Source organism: Durio zibethinus, chromosome 6 (assembly GCF_047325235.1).
Source record: "Durio zibethinus cultivar Kanyao isolate XHJ-2024 chromosome 6, ASM4732523v1, whole genome shotgun sequence".
Lineage (NCBI taxonomy): Eukaryota > Viridiplantae > Streptophyta > Magnoliopsida > Malvales > Malvaceae > Durio > Durio zibethinus.
Genome location: NC_143167.1, coordinates 20,995,402 through 21,017,178, shown reverse-complemented (window position 1 = coordinate 21,017,178; position 21,777 = coordinate 20,995,402). Strand labels below are relative to the sequence as shown.

Here is a 21,777-nt window from a genome sequence, read left to right as displayed (position 1 = left end):
GATCTTTAATTATTGGGGTCGAAGGAACCAATAATGTGAAAGACCAATAAAGTTTTAAGGAACTAATATCAGAGAAGCGAAAGCCAAAAGCTAATAACTAATGAAACAATGTGAAATCATTTATCTGAACAGTTGGGCACAAAGAACAAGATTTTCAAAGTGAAAATGCTGATACTGAACAAATTGGTTTGAAGAATTATAATAAAATCCAAGGATGTCCTTGCAAGTGAACACTTTAGTTATACACTACCCAATGAAAATCCTCCCATTTACATTATTCTTCCTCTTCTGAAGAACAAATGTTGCATTTCGTGCAAAAGAAGATGTTTAAGGAAGGTTTTTCAATCAACTTCCTTCTTCTAAGCATGTTCAACTAGGCAAAAGCAGCATGCTGATATAATTCAAAACTCTACCATTTATGTTGCAGTTCAATGATTGTGTTTGTTTTCTTACAATGCAGTACTTTAAATTTTGAATCTATTTTCTCTGACGTAAGGAGACTGATCTGGTTCAGAAGCATGTTTGTGAAGGATAAAATTTATCATGAGATATTTTATTGATTATATATTTTTCGGTTCACATGTTAATTTATAATTCAAGGAATTATAATGGCATTTTAGTGTAACATTTGGTATTTTTTATTCATGTTAGAATTTATGTTTCAATGTTATTTCAGTTTCGAAGAAATTTAGATTATTAAAATTAAAATATGGAGACTATGAATGTTGATATCAAGACTTGAGAATTGAGCAATTGGCAATTGACATTTCAGGTTATATATTCAGTTTCACTAGAATTCTTACAACAGCATTTAGTTTCATTGGATACTAATTGAGATTGGTTCTACATCATGGGGACAATTCAATAATTAAAGCATTTACTTTCATTCTTTCATAACAGGTGAATCTTTGAAAACATAGCCCCCTTCTTCTATGAACTTGCCTATTTTAAGGAGTAAAATACATCAAATATCCATCATCTTTATCCAATATTTCATTTTCATCTATAACTTTTAAAACTCAATTTTTTTCATGCATAACCTTTTAAAAATGTTCCAAATTCATCCATTCCACAAAATTTAACAAAATTTGTCACCTCAAAGTCACATGTATCTGCATGTGGATGTCCACATGGCAAAGAAGGTGTGGGCTCCTTTGATTTTTGAGCTAAGATTTACATCATGTGGACATCCACGTGGGTTGACACGGTATATTCTATTAAAATTTTAAAAACAATAGACAAAATCGATGAAATTAGAACATTTTCAAAAGGTCCTAATAAAAAAATTGAGTGTTAAAAGATGTAGATGAAAATAAAATATTGCACAAAGATTATGGATATCTGGTGCATTTTACTCCTATTTTAAGCTTGCCCAAAACATTGTCCAGGATATTTTATATTTCTATACTTATTCTTGTAACATTCAATTATGGTTACTTCATGTAGGTTAACATGTTCTATAGCATGTGGACACTGTAAAATAGAGTAACCTAATTGCAGTCAAAACTAGTCAGCTAGAGATCAGACCACTGTGTTTTTAAAGCTTGTTAGTAGTATAATTTATACTAGATATAATATTCCTTATCCTGCAAAACAAGCTCAAGTACCAGCGAGTAAGAGTCCAAATTTAAGGATACAGCATGAAGGTTCGATAAGAAGGGTACCATTGTAAAAGCCACAAAACGGCTCGCATCAGACCAATCTGGCATTCCAGGATTGTGACCATGCCACTGCAGCCTCTCTGCTGTTGGGAAGTCATTTAAGCCAAGTGACTCACATTCACTGCATGATTTCAACTCATATCAAATGAGAAAAATGCAGAACATCAAGAAAGAAAATAACAGAGGCAAATTCAGTGTCTCAAAAAGGTGCTTACTGGCGGAACTTTGTCATGAGACAGCAGAACCTGAAGAAGTCTGATGAAGACTCTTCCTTTTTATCCCACCGGAAGTAGTTAATCTGTATGGTGACTTACGATTATTTAACAATATCAACAATAAGGTTTAACATAAATTTGGACCTCATGAGGGAATAGAGGATCACATTATTATCATGGCAGTATGTATTGTTGTTTCCTCCTTTTGTATGACCATATTCGTCACCCATGCAAATCATTGGTACACCCTGGTTAGATGAAGATCATAGTTAGCAAGAAATAATCAAAGATGATGAAAAGCCAACCACAAGCTACAGGAATAAATAATTTAGTGAAAAGTAATACAAAAAAATGGCCCCAAAGTTTGAACCAATCTTTATATCTTACTATGATTTCAAATGGGACCCTGCAAGTGTTCTATTGTCATTAGTTTAGGCTGTGTTTGTCAAACTGGCAGCAATTGCCATATACGGCGATATCGCCTTTAAGTGGTAGATGAACAGACAGCCAAATTGCAGCCTTTATCTCCCACAACTTAGATTTAAAATTCACTGCCTAGTTTTAAAAGGGGTATAAATAATTCTGATTATCTATGTTTCTGTTCAGAACAAAATGACACCCTTGGATTGAAGAGTCTTCATTTAAACTTCAAACTCAATGATTAGGATATTAAGAGGGCGGCTTCCAACTAGGTTTACTGAACTCAAGCTCAATTAAAGGCCACACTCTCATACTATTGAATGCAACCTCATATATAAAAGGAAATTTGAGCTTGAGTTGTAATCAAGCTCAAATGTTTGACCTGGAGCTCACATATTAAAAAAAAAAAAAAAAAAAAAAATTCAAGCTTGATTGCTAGAGCAAGCTCAAACTTGAGATATCTTTCGAAATCATAATTAGAACCATGTTATTGATTGTAGATCTAATTCTCCTACATTAGTGTAGCTTGATTTCCTAATTTATTTTGAGAATATTTCTCATTTATTCTTCTGATTTAGTCAACTCTTTTAATTGTCAAGTTTTTAGGGATTTGTTTCTATTTTAGAATAGAACAATTCTTCTTCCTTTTATTATTTTTTGTTTTCTGTTTCATGTAAGTTGTTTCCTAATAAGGAACTTCACTATTCCAATTTATTTAGATGTACTTCTTCATTCTAGATAGAATAAGAAGAAATAAAGACAATTATTCTTTAAGTTTTCTACATGGTATCAGAGGAAGTCAGCCTGAACCATTAGATTGTAACCACTCGAGTTTCCATTATGGCTAGCAAGAGTGAGAACTCTTCTTCTACAGAGGTATGACATGAGGAAAGTCACAAAGAGGTAATGCTCCAACAAACCCTTCAAAACAAGTCTACAACCTTTGGAACTAGTTTACTAGTACAAAAAGGTAATTTCCTAAATGCCTTAAGTGTTTAAAGGGGAAATACACAATCTTAGATTGTTGATTCAAGAGCATCAGATCACATGACTGGAGATGCATCCTTACTCAACACATAGACCTTGCTATGATAGTTCTGCTGTAAAAATTGCCAATGACTCTCTCTCAAAGGTGGCAGGAACAAGTTCTATTGTAGTTTCAAAAGACATAACACTTAACTCTGTCTTCCATGTCCCTAATTTAAGCTGTTACCTACTTTTCATCAGTAAGCTTATGAAGGATAGATGTTGTGTCACTAAATTTTTTCCCAACTTGTGTGAATTTCAGGAATTAGGCTCAAGGAGAATTATTGGCAGTGCTAGGATGTGTGTAGGGCTCTACCTTCTTCAAGATAATGCACTTAAGAGACCACAAAACTCCTGTACAGCTTTAGCCTCTACTACCAGTAAAGATGACCTTATCATGTTAGGCCATTATAAATTAGGACATCCAAATATTCCATACCTAAAAAGGCTATTTCCCTCATTAGTCAATAACATCTCTAAAGATTTTAAGTGTGAAATTGGTAAACTTTCTAAGCACACTTGAAATACCTTTCCTAGCTTTTCCTATAAATCATCTCAGCTTTTATCAATGATTCATAGTGACATTTGAGGACCATCAAGAGTTAACAATACCACAAGTTCTAGGTGGTTTGTTACATTCATCGATGATCATACTCGACTCGGGTATTCCTTATGAAAGAAAATTTCGAGGTTAGCCAAATCTTTCAAAACTTCAATAGCATGGTACAAACCCAATTCAAAGCCAAAATCCAAGTTCTAAAAACTAACAATGGAAGGGAATCCTTCAACTCTATTCTCGGCCCTTACCTTGCAAATCCTGGCATTATCCATCAAAGCTCTTGCGTCAACACTCCATAGCAAAATGGGGTTGTCAAATGCAAAAACAGGCTTTTGATAGAAATGACCAGATCCTTCTTGTTGACTTCCAATGTGCCTAAATATTTTTGGAGAGAATCTATCCTCACTGCAACTTATTTGGTTAACCGAATGCCTTCTCGAGTTCTTGGCTTTAAAACACCTTGTCAAACTCTCCTTGCTTCCTACCCACAAACTTGGTTGATCTCTTCCATTCCCATCAAACTCTTTGGCTGCATTGCCTTTGTTCATATTAGCCAACAAAACCGCAGCAAGCTTGATCTTAAAGCCTTAAAATGCATCATTCTTGGCTATTCCCCAAACCAAAAGGGCTATAGGTGTTACTCACCTATCACAAAAAAATTCTATAGCTCTATGGATGTCACCTTCATTAAGAATCTTCCATACTACAGCAAGAATGATATTTAGGGGGAGAATACGACTCAGGAATATCAATTCTTAGCTGTTGACTTGCCAATTTCCCAACCAGCCCCAACTAGCCCCAAATTCCCAACCAGCCCCTTCAAAACCAGATTCTCAACCCACCCAACCTGTTCAGACAACTCTTGACTCTTCAAACCCTAAGATTACGCAAGAAAAAACCAAAGAACTAATAGTCTACTCAAAGAACCAAAAACCATAGGAAGAAGTGGACAACTGTACATAGCCCAACACCAAAAATCAACCTAATCTAAGTCTCCAAGAACCTGAAACTAACACAAGTAATGTCCCTATTTAATCTGAAACTGAAACTTGTGAGCCAACTGGTGACCTTGACATTCCTATTGCATTAAGAAAAGGTGTAAGATCATGCACTTGGTACCCTATCTGCAAGTACATCTCATATGACTGGTTAAATCCAAACTTTCGAGCCTTTACTACTACCCATGACAATGTGCAAATTCCAAAAAATATTCAAGAAGCCCTCAATGAACCAGATTGGAAGGCAGTAGTTCTTGAAGAAATCAAGGCACTAGAGAAGAATGGGACATGGGAAATTTCATATTTGCCTAAAGGGAAAAACCGGGTTAGATGTAAGTGGATCTTCACAATAAAGCACAATATAGATGTAAGTATATATAAATTCAAAGCTAGACTTGTTGCTAAGGGGTTCACTCAATCCTATGGGACAGAGTATGAGGAGACATTTGCTGCAGTAGCCAAACTCAATTCAATTAGAGTTCTATTGTCACCAGCAGCCAACTTGGATTGGCTTCTCCACCAACTTAACATCAAGAATGCATGCTTAAATGGTGACTTGGAGGAGGAGGTCTACATGGAAATCCCTCCTAATTTCAAAAGGCAAGACAACATATCTTTGTATGGATTTAAACAATCTTCTCAAGCTTGGTTTGAACAATTGACGAAGGCAATGAAGAGGTATGGATTCCTTCAATGTCAATCTGACCATATTATGTTTGTTAAGTTCACTAATGTAGGAAAAAGAGTTATTCTTATTGTTTATGTGGATGATATCATAATCACTGAAGACCACAAGGAAGGAATAGATGATTTGAGAAACTCCTTGCAAAGGTGTTTAAAATAAAAGACTTGGGGTTCCTTAAATATTTCCTTAGGATAGAAGTGGCTCGGTCTAAGAATGAAATATCAGTGTCTCATCGTAAGTATGTACTTGATTTACTCAAAGAAACTGACATAATTGGATGCAAACCTGCTGATACACCCATAGACTCAACTAATAAAATTGAAAGTTAAAATGGAAGCTATCTCACGGACAAAAGGCAATACTAAAGACTAGTTGGGAAGCTTATTTACCTCTCCCACACACGACCTAATATCGGGTTTGCAGTAGGGATGGTGAGTAGATACATGAATAATCCAACCAAGGAACATCTCAAGGCTGTTCATTGCATCCTATAGTACTTAAAGAAAAGTCCCGATGAAGGTCTATATTTTCAGAAGTCAACGGACAGGGCAATCAAGGTGTACACAGATGCTGACTGGGCTAGATCAGTAACAGATAGAAGGTCTACTACTAGATATTGCACTTATGTTTGGGGCAGTTTGGTTACTTGGAGAAGTAAAAAGCAAGCTGTTGTAGCTAGGAGCAATGCTAAGGCCGAGTTTAGAGCAATGTCCCATGGTATTTGTGAAGGAATTTGGATGAAGAGGTTACTTGGAGAATTAAAAGTTCGGACTGTGACATCTATGAAACTGTTTTGTGACAATAAGGCTACTATAAGTATTGCCAAAAATCCTGTTTATCATGATAGGACCAAGCACATAGAGCTGGATCGACATTTCATAAAGGAAAAGATAGAAAATGGGTCAGTCAAACTAGCCTCTATACCTACAAGTTCACAAATTGCAGATATTCTTACTAAAGCTCTTTCTAGAGCGTTTTTAACAGATTGAAATCCAAGTTGAGTATGATTAACATTAATAACCCAGCTTAAGGGGGAGTGCAGATCTTATTCTCCTACATTAGTGCAGCTTGATTTTCTAATTTATTTTGGGAATATTTCTCATTTATTCTTCTGATTTGGTCAACTATTTTGATTGTCAAGTTTTTAGGGATTTGTTTCTATTTTAGAATAGAATAATTCTCTTTCCTTTTATTATTTTTTGTTTTCTGTTTCATGTAAGTTGTTTCCTAATAAGGAACTTCACTGTTCCTATTTATTTATATGCACTCCTTCATTCTAGATAGTATAAGAAGAAATAAGGACAATTGTTCTACAAGTTTTCTACATTGATGATTCATATTTCAAATAAGTTTTGCATATATAACAAAAATTAAGAAAAATTTCAAATCCTGTTTCTTAATCCAATTCAAATATAATGTTAGGGATACCAAAGTATCCCAAATAAAAGAATCTAAAAAGAAAGAAAAAGTTAAAACATCACAAATAGCATTTAAAATGATTGCAAATCAAAGTTACTAAATGGTGTTATTCCATACTGGTTAAGTTTAAATTTTGCTTAACATTATATTAGAAGCCAGATTGTTTGTTGTCCCATTTGTTACATTGTTTGTTTTCTTCTATTTGTTTTCTGACACATGTTTCATCTATTAGTTTCAATTGTTAGCATGTGACCTAAAAGTGAGGGGAAGTGATAGAAGGGCGCTATCCTACATTTATTTTTAGAATTAATTGTGACCTTTATATTCAAGTTAAGCCTCCCTACCTCATTGCCAATTAGTTTTAAGTTGAATGTTTATAGAAAGGATCATATTAAACAAGTTCTATAATCACAAGTAAAAGAAGGATATATGTTCTATCCCTAAAAATTATCGAATAGTATTTCTATCTCTCCCCTTAAAATGAGCTTATTGGCAAGTCAATAGACGAGTTTATGATAAGTTCATAAACAAGATTTACTGAAGCTGCTCATGAACATTATTTGTAAGCATGAGTGCATAACCAAGTTGAGCATGGGTGCTTTCGAACTCAACCTCATTTACTAAGACCCCATTTGGTTGTTACTTTTACTACCTTTTTGCCTCTGAAATCAAACAAAAAGTGTCCTTGAATCCAGAAGCCCAAAAAATGTAGCATTTAGTGTTAGAATGAATTGCATGGATAACAAAAAGAAAAGTTTTACTTTATTTAAATAGGTGTTACTTTCTAGAAATTTGATCATTTTTAACCACTTATAATTTTACTTTTACTTTATAACAAAATCCTAAAACAAAAATAGAAAATAGCCAACAACAAAAGCAATAACCAATCATAGCATAACAAGCTTGAAAGGTTCAAACCCAATCCTAATAAATAAATTTAAACTCAAATTAAGTCAAGTTCAAGTCTTGCAACCAACTTTGTACTGCTTGCTAAAGCAACAAGGCATGCTTTTTAGTTTAGATGATCATCATGATAGAAACATTACCTTCAATTTTATTAAGAAGCCCTATCAAATCAAACATATGCCATGTCTTGTTGGCGTTGCCAGGGTAATTTCCATTTCTGTTTAAGCTAGGCTCTATAAATTTTCTTGGTTTAGTACTTCAATTAACTGTCGTTCTTTCTTTGAAAGGCAAGGCAAAAAGAATTTTATTGATAAGGAAGATAGCAAGAGGAGATCCTCAAATAAGAGAGCATGAACATCACCCACCTGAAACTCCTACAAAAGATAGAAACAACACCTAACTCGAAAACAAAGACCCCTTTAGACAACCACTTTCAGCGAGAAAATAATTTAATTATCAACACAACAAAGGAAGCAAACATGAACTCTGAAGCCCAAATGCCTCCATTTAGAGAAAAGCCATGACATAACAAAATACTCTTAACCATTAAAATAATAGTATAATTATAGCAACCAAAACATTTATTTCCTCAGAAAGTAGTATTTTTCCAGTAGATATTGTGTCTCTTTCTAGCATTGTTGTTTTATATCGAACTACTTTCTTCCATTTAATTTACTTTAATAAACAGAAAACTTGCATGGCTATCTTTCTGTACTTAGTCACTGGTTGCCTAAGTTACTTTTGATAGAGTTTATAAGACATACAAATTCCATAGTATGCTTTTGAATATCAATAACCATTGATAAAATTCTTTCCTTCCTAGATCAACTATTAATGAGAAGATACCTCGGTAGAAATAATTCATTTCAAACGAAGTACAAACTACAATTTATTAGAGTATAACTAGTATGTTAACAAACTTGCCACCTATAACTAAAATAATGGAAGAACAAACAAGAGCTGATTTACAGTGTAGTATCAACAGTCATGATTTACGTAGGTCAGACTTTTCTATCTGATAAAACATGCCAAGAATGAAGTTTAATCTAGAGCCCTATGCTCAGGTGCTCAAGTATAGAATGTTAACGACTAAAAGTAGCCAACTTAGAGAAACTTACAGTCTAATCTGCTTTAATTGTTGTGTTTACTTCTAATGTAAATACAAATAATAGTAGTCCCATACGAAGAAAATAATGCAAATGTGAATAACAGTGATTTAACCTTACTTGGGAAACCATAAGGCAGAGGAAGAAATTCCGCATTTGGCGTTTCCTCAGTTTCTTCACAGAAATACTTGCAAACTCACCCTCCTAAATAAGCATGTGCCCACAAGTTAGTAGTCTATTAAAGCTTTAGTCCAAGTAAGAAAATTTCTGTAGCAGGATAAAGCATGAAAGCTGCAGAAAAGCTTTTGACATGAGCCAGGCATTCTGCTATCCCGATTGTCTTACTGATTCTCTTCCCAAAACAAGAAAGAATTTCTTTCACTACACTAAATAGGAAGTTACATTTGTAGCAGTTCAAGAATTGCTCTATCCCCGAGGTCACTCTCAAGAGTACGACCGGAGGCCCATCTTCTTACTTAACGAGTTTGTGTCGCATAAAATAATCAAATTAATGGATTTATGTTTGATGATCCAGTTTAGTAGTTAAAAAGTACAATGTTATAGATACAAATAATGTAAAAACTACAGACTGCATAACCTTTAATAAGCCCCCAAGATCTCTTTCGAGGTTTTCAGAGCATTCCCATATGGTTGTTTTTCCAATTGCCCAATCACAATATTGATGAACTCTAAATCAACTAATGAAGATCAAGGTACAGAAAGTTAAATTTTAGTTGCCACATTTTTTTCTTCATTTTGTTTTTCCTTAATGTATCTAATGGCAACATTGCCACAGATTTGTCAAATAATCAAATGCATAAGAAGAATTAATTAGCTCAATAAAAAACACTTTCTCTCACTATGTTTCTTCTTCAAGTAATTTAAACCATCAAAATCATTTGTTTCTCTTTTGGACCTTTCTGGTCAAACAAAAGGCCATTTGCTTTGTGTTCCGAATTTGGTCAACTCAAATCTAAATTAAAAAGTTACAGGCACTGAAATATGCATGATATCTTCTTTCTTGAACTAAGCAAACATGGTATCTTTCATATCATGAAAAGAATCAATAGATGCTTTTGTTATTTTGCAAAATTGACAAATGGGGAAAGAACTAGGAAACTATGCATGAAGAAAGATGCATCAAAAGACAAAACCAAATTAATTGTTGTTTATACAAAGTTTTCAAGATATCATATTTCCCTTTGTATTATTCTAACTTTATAAGGTGCAAATCAAGATATGTGCATCAAGTATATGAGCCAACATATTGTCAGCTACATCATACAATAGATTGAATGAATACGGTACAGTATAAATGGCAGAATAAAGCTAGAAAAAATTGTGTAGTTATCCATTTTCCATTTTATTATTAGATGCATGTGAATATAGATCCACCAAGCACACAGGCAACCGTAATGTTCACAATGTCACAATTCAAGCCATCATGTCACTGATTATGTCAATTTCATATAATCATCTGTGATGTTGGTGACCTCATTCCACTCTTCAACATCAAGCATCAAATAAAATCAAATACAAGCATGAATTTAAAGTTTAGCCAATATCTACCTGTCCACAGTTCCAGCTATTGTTATGACTTTCTCCATCATTGTTGTCTTCCCCATTTGCTAAGTTGTGTTTGTTGTTATAGGTAACTAGATCTGCCAAAGTAAAACCATCATGTGCACATACAAAGTTGACACTGTTCCATGGTTTCCTTCCTCCTTCCTGATTTACAGATACAGTGAGGATATAAAAAAAATGAGTACTCTGTATATAAAACAGAAGATTCCACTAGAGTTCAAAAATATAATGTATGAGAAAATGTATGTCAACATAAGCTGCAAGAAATGCAAAATTCTAATTTAAAGGTCAAAAAATATTTTAAGAAAATCTTAGGAAACTTTATAAGAAAGATAATAAGACCATAACAATCCGCTTGTTCTGTGGCGAAGGGTTTTCGAAAGACAGATCATGGAAGACAAACCTGATATAAGTTAGGGCTGCCACAAAGGCATTCAGCAAAAGCTCCAGAAAATCCATCTGTACCCTTGATGAACTGACGTACAATATCACGATACTGAAATGGAAAGGAATATGCATATCAATCCAGAAACAAAATTTCCATAAAACAAAATATAGATGCATTTAAAATGTCAGCTGGATTTGCGCTCAACTAGGAATCTTAGCATCAAGGAAGACAGGAAAAACAGAAGATTCAACATGGAAGGAGAAAAGTAGGATCACCCAAAGTTTTAGTTTGCTCGGATTGTCATTCCAGTACATTTGGAACCCAATACAAGAGTAAAGTCAATATCTGAAAATTAAGTATTGAGATATGGTTTGTAAAGATTAACTGCAGGTGGAAGTAAAATTTGGCAGTTAGTAGAGGCACCGTTATCAGCTCAAAAAAATACTGGGAACAGCAAAAGTGGTATATGACCAACTCCCAGTCCATTACAAACTCTAAACTCTAGCATTTATGCCTAAAGCAGAAACAAGAACCATAAGATCTCAAAATTTATTAATCTCTTAAATATTTAGGAGCTGAAAAGAAGCTATATTGATGGTTCTGGTCCATGCTCCAAGAGTGAATGCATCAACCTCAAGAGTTAACAAGTATTAGCACTTTCCTTGATAAAGAAGAAATACTTTCCTTAATAAAGAAGAAATAAGCAAAAGGGTATAATACAATGCTATAAACTTTGCATTGATCAGTGTTATTAAATCTCCAGTCACAAAAAAAGGATTGGACTGATATCATGAAGAGTTTAGCATCAGCAATAACCTTCCCATTCCATTCTGACCAAATACCCCAGTGAGGAAATGTGCCAACTTGATACAGGCCACCTGTATCCCATGCTTCAGCTATAAGCTAAATAGAAAGTAACAAGAAATTTGGTTAGTTTTTCTTTAAGTCAGGAATACAGATAGTAAAACAAAAGGAAAAAAGAAAAAGTGACACGGGGGAGAAAGGAAATAAATGCATCAGAAATGTCATATAGAAAGAAAAGAAAGGAATACAAAGGGCAGTTTGATAATTTTGCAAGGGCATTGTACTTAAATTATTTTATGTGGTTAGCTAACAATTTTCTTGAACATGCTTCAGTCCAGTGTAACTAACTGCTTGGATAGATATGTGCATATAGAATCGATAAGAAAAGAGTTAATTTCAAGAGGTTTTATTGATTCTGCACTTTATCTAAAGTACATAGATATATGTATTAATTGGGAGTTTTTTTATAGGTAAAAAGAACTTTTTCATTTTTGTTATTTGAATAAATTTATTTAACTAGACTTCACTCTATATTTAAATCATTTCAGAAGTAGAAAAAAATACATACTACTGAACATGCATTAGGTTGTTAAAGAATTTAATTTTATGAAGAAAATTTCTATCCATATATAAACTATGTTGAACTCAACTAAAGAGCATTTAGACTATTCATAATCATTCCAAATCACATATACGTATATCGATATATTTATTCTATTAATAAGTTAAACAAAAGAAAAAAAAATGTCTCTCACTGCAACGCACGGGCATACCTGCTTGTATCAACTATGAGACAGCTAAGTATTACTAGTGTCTATAACCATGTATTTTGACATATTCCTAGGGCAAATTCATTCCCTTGTGACTGACCACAACACCCAGACATTCTAAGTGATTCAAAACTATCTTCATGAAGGATGAATAATTATTCTGGAGTAAAAGGCTAGGGTTAACAAAGGGAAATAAAGACACAAATCTAAGGACTATACCTTCACCCCGCGAAGTACAGGATCATTACTCAACATGTCAATCAATGGGGGACTGCTGAGAGGAGTGCCGGTTGTTATCAAGTCACCTTCTAAAGTATTTCCATATACATTAACCGAATCCCAGAGACTGTTAACAGAGAAGGAGAAAAAAAATTGAGTCAGAGATCAGAGACTATACAAATTGAAGGAAAAGTGTACTGGTTGTTTGTTCAGATTAACCTGCTACTCCTGGTCATAATTGAAGCAAGATCAAAGCGAAAGCCATCCACATGCATTTCTGTTACCCAATATCTGTTGCAAGAGCAAGTAACAAATAGATCCAAGATGATGTGTTTTTACAAACAAATCAGCAATAGAAAGGAATAGCAAAAGATCATGAGCCTTAGCTTTTGTAAGAAAGAAGTCAAAGGAACAACTGGAACAACGTGATTAATATGAGCCTAAGTAGATAGTGGGGTGTATGCTATGCTAATGACCAATAATTTTCTTGAAGCAACTTCAAGAAAAAGAAAACAAAGTACTTTTACTAACATACCCAGCAGCGAAGAAAGATGAACATTTGAATCTAACATGGCCTTATTCTTATCCTATACTTGAGCACAGTCTTATCTGAATATCTGTGTGTAGCTTTCTTCAGTAAATTGCTGCTCTTAACATTTTGTGTGGTAAGAAGAGAACAAGGAAGAACGGAGAATGTGTGAAAGAAAAAAGAGGAAGAGACCCACTTCTCTCAGTATCTAAGGAGGAAACTGGGTTAAGGAAAACAGAAGGGGTTCCAAATCACAAAAACCCAATCCTTTAAAAGATGAAAGAAAATGGAAGAAACTAACTGAACTAACTAAAAATGACTCATTCAATTGATCTTTTGATCCTAACTTTCAATTTACTTCAGGTCCTCAACTTCTTTACTACTCAATCAAAAAACCAGGAGGAAAAATACTTCTTTTTTTTCCAATGTTTTTTCTTTCAATTCAAAACTTCCTTTACTTTTTTTTTTCAGCCAAATCTTTTTTCATATTTTATCTTTCATACCCTTTTTTTTTTTAAATTGGTACATACGAAAATAATATTACATACTTAATATATTCATTTTGTCATATATATTTTCATATTAGCATAGATAATTGTAAGCTTTGTTTCTACATATGTTGCATCTAAAAAAATATTTTCTTCTATCATCAGAAGATTTGATATATTTTGAAAAAAATAAAAATAATTTATTATTATAAAATATTACTTTATGTAAGTATTTGAGAATATTGACTTTTTAGGGTTACGTTGGATTATTCTCAAAACTGAAGGACTTAGATGAAATTTACCCTAAAAAATTCAATATAAAAAAATTTTCATTTTCTTATCAGAAAAGGGTTTGTCACCCTAATGATTTGTTTCTCCTACGAAAGGAACAAAGAAATTGTAGCTTCAGCTATGTCATCCCTCGAAAAAAATTGAATCAGTTAGTCCCTAATCTTTTTTATGCCATTGGACTATGAGTCTTGTCAACTGGGAAAGCATCATCAGCTTCCTTTTGCTTCCCAAGTCAACAAAAAGGTCCTAGATCCTTTCTCAGCTTGTTCAATATGATATTTGCGATTGGCATCATCTGACCTCAAAACTGGGATTTTGTTATTTTCTTATCTTTTTAATGATTTTTCTAGAATGACAAGGTTCGTGATTAAATATTGTTCTAAATTGTTCATATTTCTGTGCTTTTCTTTTATATAGTCAAAACTCAAGTGCGTCTCTTCACATATTATATAGCATGATATTGAAGAATATATTCTAAGCCCTCCTACAGTTACGATTAATTTTAGTATTATTCACCAATCCTCTTCCCTTCATACTCCACAACAAAACATAATTGCTAAGGAAAAGATTGGACAGCATGTGGAAACAGCTCCTAGTATTTTGTTTCAGATTAATATCCCCAAAATTGGTTGGAGCTATGCATTTCTTACTGTATGTTATCCTGTCAACCATATACCTTCCTCCATTTTTTGTGGGTAAATTTCCTCATCCAGTCGTATTTCCACAAGAGCCTTCTTTTGTTTTACTTTTTCACATCAGTTGGTATATTAATTTTGTTTTCCAATTTATCGGAAGACAAGATTACTTGGATCCTAGTGCTAACTTTTCAATTTGGGATTTCTCAGGTACAAAAAGGTTACAAATGTTACAGTCCCTACTCTAAATTGGGTCTTTACCTGTTCATATGTTACTTTCTTTGAATCTACTCTTTGTACTCTTGTCAATCATTAAATCTTGTAAACTCTTAGCTTATACCTCTTACTCCTAGTTTCTCAACTGGAAGTCTACTCCTGCTTCCCCTAATTCTGAGTTCCCACCAAAAGCCACTTGTATCATCCTAATATGCAGGTATATACCCGTTGGACACAACAAGGAGTTGAGACAATCACTAGTGGATTCAGCTATTGCTTCTTTTCCACCATATCCAACTTGTAACAATCAAGATCTTCCTATTACTCTTTGTAAAGGTAAACAATTGTCATATGATTACTTTTCATTTTTCAACTACTTATTATTTCTTTACGTATCATTCAAACAGTTTCTGACCTAAGTTTGTTATTGAAACTTTTTCTCATTCTAGTTGGAGAGCTGCTATGGAAGAGGAATCTTTGTTGGGAACTTGTCACTATCCTTGCTAATAAATTGATGGTTCACAAAAGTTAATCCAACAGGTACAAATGACAGACTCAGCTCACTTGCTTACTAAAGGCTAAACTTCCTTAGAGACAAGCTTTCCTGTGGCTAAACTTCCTTCAATTTCTTTACTTTTCTTGCTACCACATTAAATTTGCGCATGGGAGATTTGAAGATGAAGTTTAAGTGAAGCAACAATCAGGGTTTGTTGCTCAAAGAGTAATTAGGTTCAGTTTATTGTTGAAAAGGTCTTTGCAAGTTCAGAACAATCTCCCAATGCTTGGTTTTTTTATTCAAAGTAGTGCTTGAGTTGTGAATTTAAAGATGGAAAGTCATTTTCATTTTTATTGTCACACCACAAGTGAAATAAAAGTGAAATAAAAGTGGTTTTTTATTTATGTTAATGATATGTCATCACAGATGATAAAGATCTTGGAAGAATAAGAGTTGAAATTATATTTGGATGGTTAATTTCAAACTAAGAATTTTAGGACAGCTGAAAATTCTAATGTTGAGGTGGCTAGTTATCCCTTGGGAGTATCCTTGTCTCAAGGAAAATATCTTCTTGACTCAGAAAAGGGTTTTGGAGTCTTATCTACAAATAGAGCTTTTAGCCAACACACAGACAACATAAACAGTACATGCACAAAGACACATGCACGCGCATGCACACACATAACAGCTTAGTTAATGCGTTATCATTGATAGGTTGAGAATGCACGAATACTGGAGTTGTCCAAGGGTTGGTCCCTAGCACCCTTTAAAAATTTAGGCCTAGTTTGACATATCAATTTTATACAATATTTTATCATTAAAAATTTTATGTTAATATTTTAAAAGTTATAAATATATTTACAATTAAATAAATATGTATTACTTACTAATAAAATAATAACTTCAGACTAACTCAGGCTTGAGATTAAAATTCTAAACTCAGCTTGGTCTAAAAAGAGCCATACTTGTGGACCTAGGTGGGTACCTAACCATTGGACAAGTCTTAACAATTATTAAAATAAAACTACAGATAACAACATGATTGAGAATACCTGTAATATATCATTTTTATTTTAAAAGTATTTGAAATAATTAAACTTGTGCAAGGCTTGAACATAATACTATCAATAAACTTGTAGTAGATCATACCTAGTTGTTATAGAATCCAGAATAATATATGAGGTTTTAGTTGGGAAATTGAATTGTTTCATAGCTGCATGGCAAATGTCTCTTGCAGCAAGTGTAGTTAGTTTCTTGATGCTCCACAACTATAGTTACTGGCATGCTATGATATTGCCATTTTGTTGTATCTTAATGGTACTCTAGTGTAGAAAACTTAAAGAACAATTGTCCTTATTTCTTCTTATTCCATCTACAATGAAGGAGTACATCTAAATATATTGGAACAGTGAAGTTCCTTATTAGGAAACAACTTACATGAAATAGAAAACAAAAAATAATAAAAGGAAGGAGAATTATTCTATTCTAAAATAAAAACAAATCCTTAAAAACTTGACAATTAGAATAGTTGACTAAATCAGAGCAGTAAATAAGAAATATTTCTAAAACAAATTAGGAAATCAAGCTGCACTAACGTAGGAGAATCAGATTTCTACACTCCCCCTTAAGCTAGGTTATGAATGTTAATCATACTTAACTTGAATTTCAATCCGTCAAAAATGCTTCTAGGAAGAGCTTTAGTGGAATATCTGCAATTTGTGAACTTGTAGGGATATAGGCTAGTTTGACTGACTCATTTTCTATCTTTTCCTTTATGAAATGTTGGTCCAGCATTATGTGCTTGTTCCTATCATGATAAACAGGATTTTTGGCAATATTTATAGTAGCCTTATTGTCACAAAACAATATCATAGATGTCACAATCTGAACTTTTAATTCTCTAAGTAACCTCATCAGACAAATTCCTTCAACGAATACCATGGGACATTGCTCTAAACTCAACCTCAACATTGCTCTTAGCTATAACAGCTTGCTTTTTACTTCTCCAATTGACCAAATTACCCCAAACATAAGTGCAATATCCAATAGTGGACCCTTTATCTGTTACTGATCTAGCTCAATCAACATGTGTACACCTTGACTGCCCTGTCCATTGACTTCTTAAAATATAGCCCTTCACTAAGTCTCTTCTTTAAATACTGTAAGATGCAATGAACAGCCTTAAGATGTTCCTTGGTTGGATTATTCATGTATCTACTCACCATCCCTACTGCAAACCCGATATCAGGTCGTGTAAGGGAGAGGTAAATAAGCTTCCCAACTAGTCTTTGGTAATGCCTTTTGTCCATGAGAGAGTTTCCATTTTCACTTCCAATTTTATTAATTGAGTCCAAGGGTGTATCGACAGGATATTCCATTCTTAGACCGAGCCACTTCCATCCCAAGGAAATATTTAAGGAACCCCAAGTCCTTTATTTCAAACTCCTTTGCAAGGAGTTTCTTCAAATCATCTATTCCTTCCTTGTGGTCTCCAGTGATTACGATATCATCCACATAAACAATAAGAATAACTCTTTTTCCTTCATTAGTGAACTTAACAAACATGGTATGGTCAGATTGACATTGAAGGAATCCATACCTCTTCATTGCCTTGGTCAACCGTTGAAACCAAGCCCGAGAAAATTGTTTAAGTCCATACAAAGATTTCCGAAGTTTGCACAATTTACCCATATTGTCTTGCCTTCCAAAACCAAAGGGAATTTCCATATAGACATCCTCCTCCAAGTCACCATTTATGAATGCATTCTTGATATCAAGTTGGTGGAGAGGACATTCTAAGTTGGCTATTAGTGACAATAGAACTCTAATTGAATTGAGTTTGGCTACTGGAGCAAATGTCTCCTCATAGTCTATCCCTTAGGATTGAGTGAACACTTTTGCACCAAGTCTAGCTTTGAACCTGTTTATACTTCCATCTACATTGTGCTTTATTGTGAAGATCCACTTACATCCAATCGGGTTTTTCTCTTTGGACAAATTTGAAATTTCCCATGTCCCATTTTTCCCTAGTGCCTTGATTTCTTCAAGAATTGCTGCCTTCCAATCTTGTTTATAAAGGGCTTCCTGAATATTTTTTGGAATTTACACATTGTCAAGATTAGTAATAAAGGCTCGAAAGCTTGGATTTAACCTGTCATATGAGATTTACTTGTAGATAAGGTATCGGGTGCATGATCTCACACCTTTTCTTAATGCAATAGGAATGTCAAGGTCACCAATTGGCTCACAAGTTTTAGTTTCAAATTCAATAGGGACATTACCTGTGTAAGTTTCAAGTTCTTAGAGACTCGGATCAGGTTGATTTTTAGTGTTGGGCTATGTACAATTGTCCACTTCTTCTTGTGGTTTTTGCTTCCTTGAGTAGACTATCAATTCTTTCGTTTTTTCTTGCATAACCTTAGGGTTTGAAAAGTCAAGAGTTGTTTGAACAAGTTGAGTTTCAGAATCTCCATGGCTGATAGGTTGGGTAGGTTGAGAATTTGGTTTTGAAGGGGTTGGTTGGGAAATTGGCAAGTCAACAACTAAGAATTGATATTCCTAAGTAGTATTCTCCCCTTGAATATCATTTTTGCTATAGTATGGAAGATTCTCAAAGAAGATGACATCCATAGCGCATTAGAATTTTTTTTGTGATGGGTGAGTAACACCTATAGCCTTTTTGGTTTGGGGAATAACCAAGGAAGATGCATTTTAAGGCTTTGGGATCAAGTTTGTTGCGATTTTGTTGGCTAATATGAAAAAAGGCAATGCAGCCAAAGAGTTTGATGGGAATGGAAGAGATCAACCGAGTTTGTGGGTAGGAAGCAAGGAGAGTTTGACACAGTATTTTAAAACCAACAACTTAAGAAGGCATTCGGTTAACCAAATAAGTTGCAGTGAGGATAGCTTCTCCCCAAAAATATTTAGGCACATTGGAAGTCAACAAAAGGGATCTGGTTACTACTATCAAATGTCTGTTTTTGTGTTCGACAACCCCATTTTGCTGTGGAGTGTCAATGCAAGAGTTTGATGGATAATGCCATGATTGGTGAGGTGAAGGCCAAGAATAGAGTTGAAGTATTCCCTTTCATTGTTAGTTTCAAAGACTTGGATTTTGGTTTGGAATTGGGTTTGTACCATGCTATTAAAGTTTTGAAAGATTTGGCTAACCTCAAATTTTTCTTTCATAAGGAAAACCCAAGTGAGTTCAGTATGATCATCTATGAATGTAACAAGCCACCTAGAACCTGCGATATTGTTAACTCTTGACGATCCCCAAATATCATTGTGAATCATTAAGAAAAGCTGAGATAATTTATAGGAAATGTTAGGGTAGGTATCTTGAATGTGCTTGGAAAGTTGACAAATTTCACATTGAAAATCTTTAGAGATGTTATTGAATAATGGGAGAAATAGCCGATTTAGGTATGAAATATTTGGATGTCCTAATCTATAATGCCATAACATGTTAAGGTCATCCTTACGAGTACTAGAGGCTAAAGCTGTACAAGAATTTTGTGGTCTCTCAAGTGCATCATTTTGAAGAAGGTAGAGCCTTGCACACATCCTAGCATTGCCAATAATCCTCCCCAAGCCCAATTCCTGAAATTCACACAAGTTGGGAAAAAATTTAGTGACACAACATCTATCCTTCGTAAGCTTACTGATAGAAAGTTGGTTACAGCTTAAATTAAGGACATGGAGGACAGAGTTGAGTGTTATGTCTTTCAAAACTACAATAAAACCTATTCTTAACACCTTTGAGAGAGAACCATCAGCAATTTTTACAGCAGAACTATCATAGCAAGGTCTATATATGTTGAATAAGGATGCATCTCCAGTCATGTGATCTGATGCTCCTGAATCAACAATCCAAGATTGTGTATTTCCCCATTGAACACTTAAAGCATTTAGGAAATTACCTTTTAATGCTAGTAAACTAGTTCCAAAGGTTGCAAACTTGTTTTGAAGGGTTTGTTGGCGCATCACCTCTCTATGACTTTCCTCATGCCATACCTCTGCAAAAGAATTCTCACTCTTGCTAGCCATAACAGAAACTCATGTGGCTACATTCTAATGGTTTAGGCCGACTTGCTCTAATACTATGTAGAAAACTTAAAGAACAATTATCCTTATTTCTTCTTATTCTATCTACAATGAAGGAGTACATCTAAATAAATAAGAACAATGAAGTTCCTTAATAGGAAACAACTTACATGAAACAAAAAACAAAAAATAATAAAAGGAAGGAGAATTATTCGATTCTAAAATAAAAGCAAATCCCTAAAATCTTGACAATCAAAATAGTTGACTAAATCAGAAGAGTAAATGAGAAATATTTCCAAAATAAATTAGAAAATCAAGCTGCACTAATGTAAAAGAATCAGATATGCACTAATGTAGGAGAATCAGATTTCTACATCCAGGATTCAAGGTAGAGGTATACTTTATAAGAACCATGGCCATACTTACAGAAGATAACTATAATGTAAAGTGGGCAGGTTATTTTGTGTTTGTTGATGGAACATTAAGGTCAAGGACAAAAATAAGAAACATGAAAGTTGGTGGGAGATTGAATGCTGAATCTAAGTACAGTGCTATAGATCTAACTTTGTCTGAAATGGTTTGGTTAGAGGACTTGATAGAGGAGCTAGGATTTGATCATTCCAACCTAAGGATTTCCTTTGCGATGTCCAAGCACCTATATATATTCAGCATATGTAATATATGAGCCAACCTTTTTGAAGGAGTGGCATCAATGTCTTATACAAAAGATTGTTTAGTATTTTTCTTTCAAATAAATACAAGAGGCTACCACAGTGTTTCTAGTATCCCCAATCTTCATTTCTATCTTTCTTTTCCACTTGAAGGTAAAGACTATCATATAAGAAATTTTCAAAGAACAAATAAATAAAACATGTAAGCCCAAAAAAGTTAAGATGAATATGAAGAAGTAGAAAGCATTAAAATAGCATGGCACAAATGAATTTCAGTCACCTACCTTAAGCAGTCTAAGATAAATTGACGCACCACAGGATGGTTACAATTGAGTGTATTTCCACAACCTGAATAATTATAGTACTCTCCCTATAAAAGCATAAAATTTAGATTGAAGTCACAACAATCATTGACCTCAAATAATGTTATAATAACAAACGAAAAAAAGTGAAGGACAGGATCAATTGACACTAAATATGTTCGAGCTAGCCACTCTCACTGTTACAATTTTTAGTCATTGTTCATCAACACAAACTTTTCTTTTGCTATAACACCAACACAACTATTGGAACTAGTTCATTATGTCTTTCAAGCCCCTTTTGCAGCCAATAATATATCTGTAACTATTGCATCAATGAAACTTG

The 21,777-nt window shown here is 33.9% G+C and overlaps 1 protein-coding gene across 1 annotated transcript in view; it reads right to left on the bottom strand.

The window, feature by feature from the left end:
• Window positions 1-21,777, bottom strand: part of ISA1 (isoamylase 1) — a 33,399-nt gene that overhangs the window by 1,580 nt on the left and 10,042 nt on the right. The window contains exons 8-17 of the mRNA XM_022876093.2: window positions 21,417-21,502; window positions 12,980-13,051; window positions 12,761-12,887; window positions 11,784-11,870; window positions 10,983-11,075; window positions 10,565-10,723; window positions 9,116-9,199; window positions 2,044-2,124; window positions 1,877-1,959; window positions 1,665-1,782 (exon numbers count right to left, since the gene is read on the bottom strand). Coding sequence (XP_022731828.1) covers window positions 1,665-1,782; window positions 1,877-1,959; window positions 2,044-2,124; window positions 9,116-9,199; window positions 10,565-10,723; window positions 10,983-11,075; window positions 11,784-11,870; window positions 12,761-12,887; window positions 12,980-13,051; window positions 21,417-21,502 — 990 coding nt within the window. The remainder of the gene's footprint in view (window positions 1-1,664; window positions 1,783-1,876; window positions 1,960-2,043; window positions 2,125-9,115; window positions 9,200-10,564; window positions 10,724-10,982; window positions 11,076-11,783; window positions 11,871-12,760; window positions 12,888-12,979; window positions 13,052-21,416; window positions 21,503-21,777) is intronic.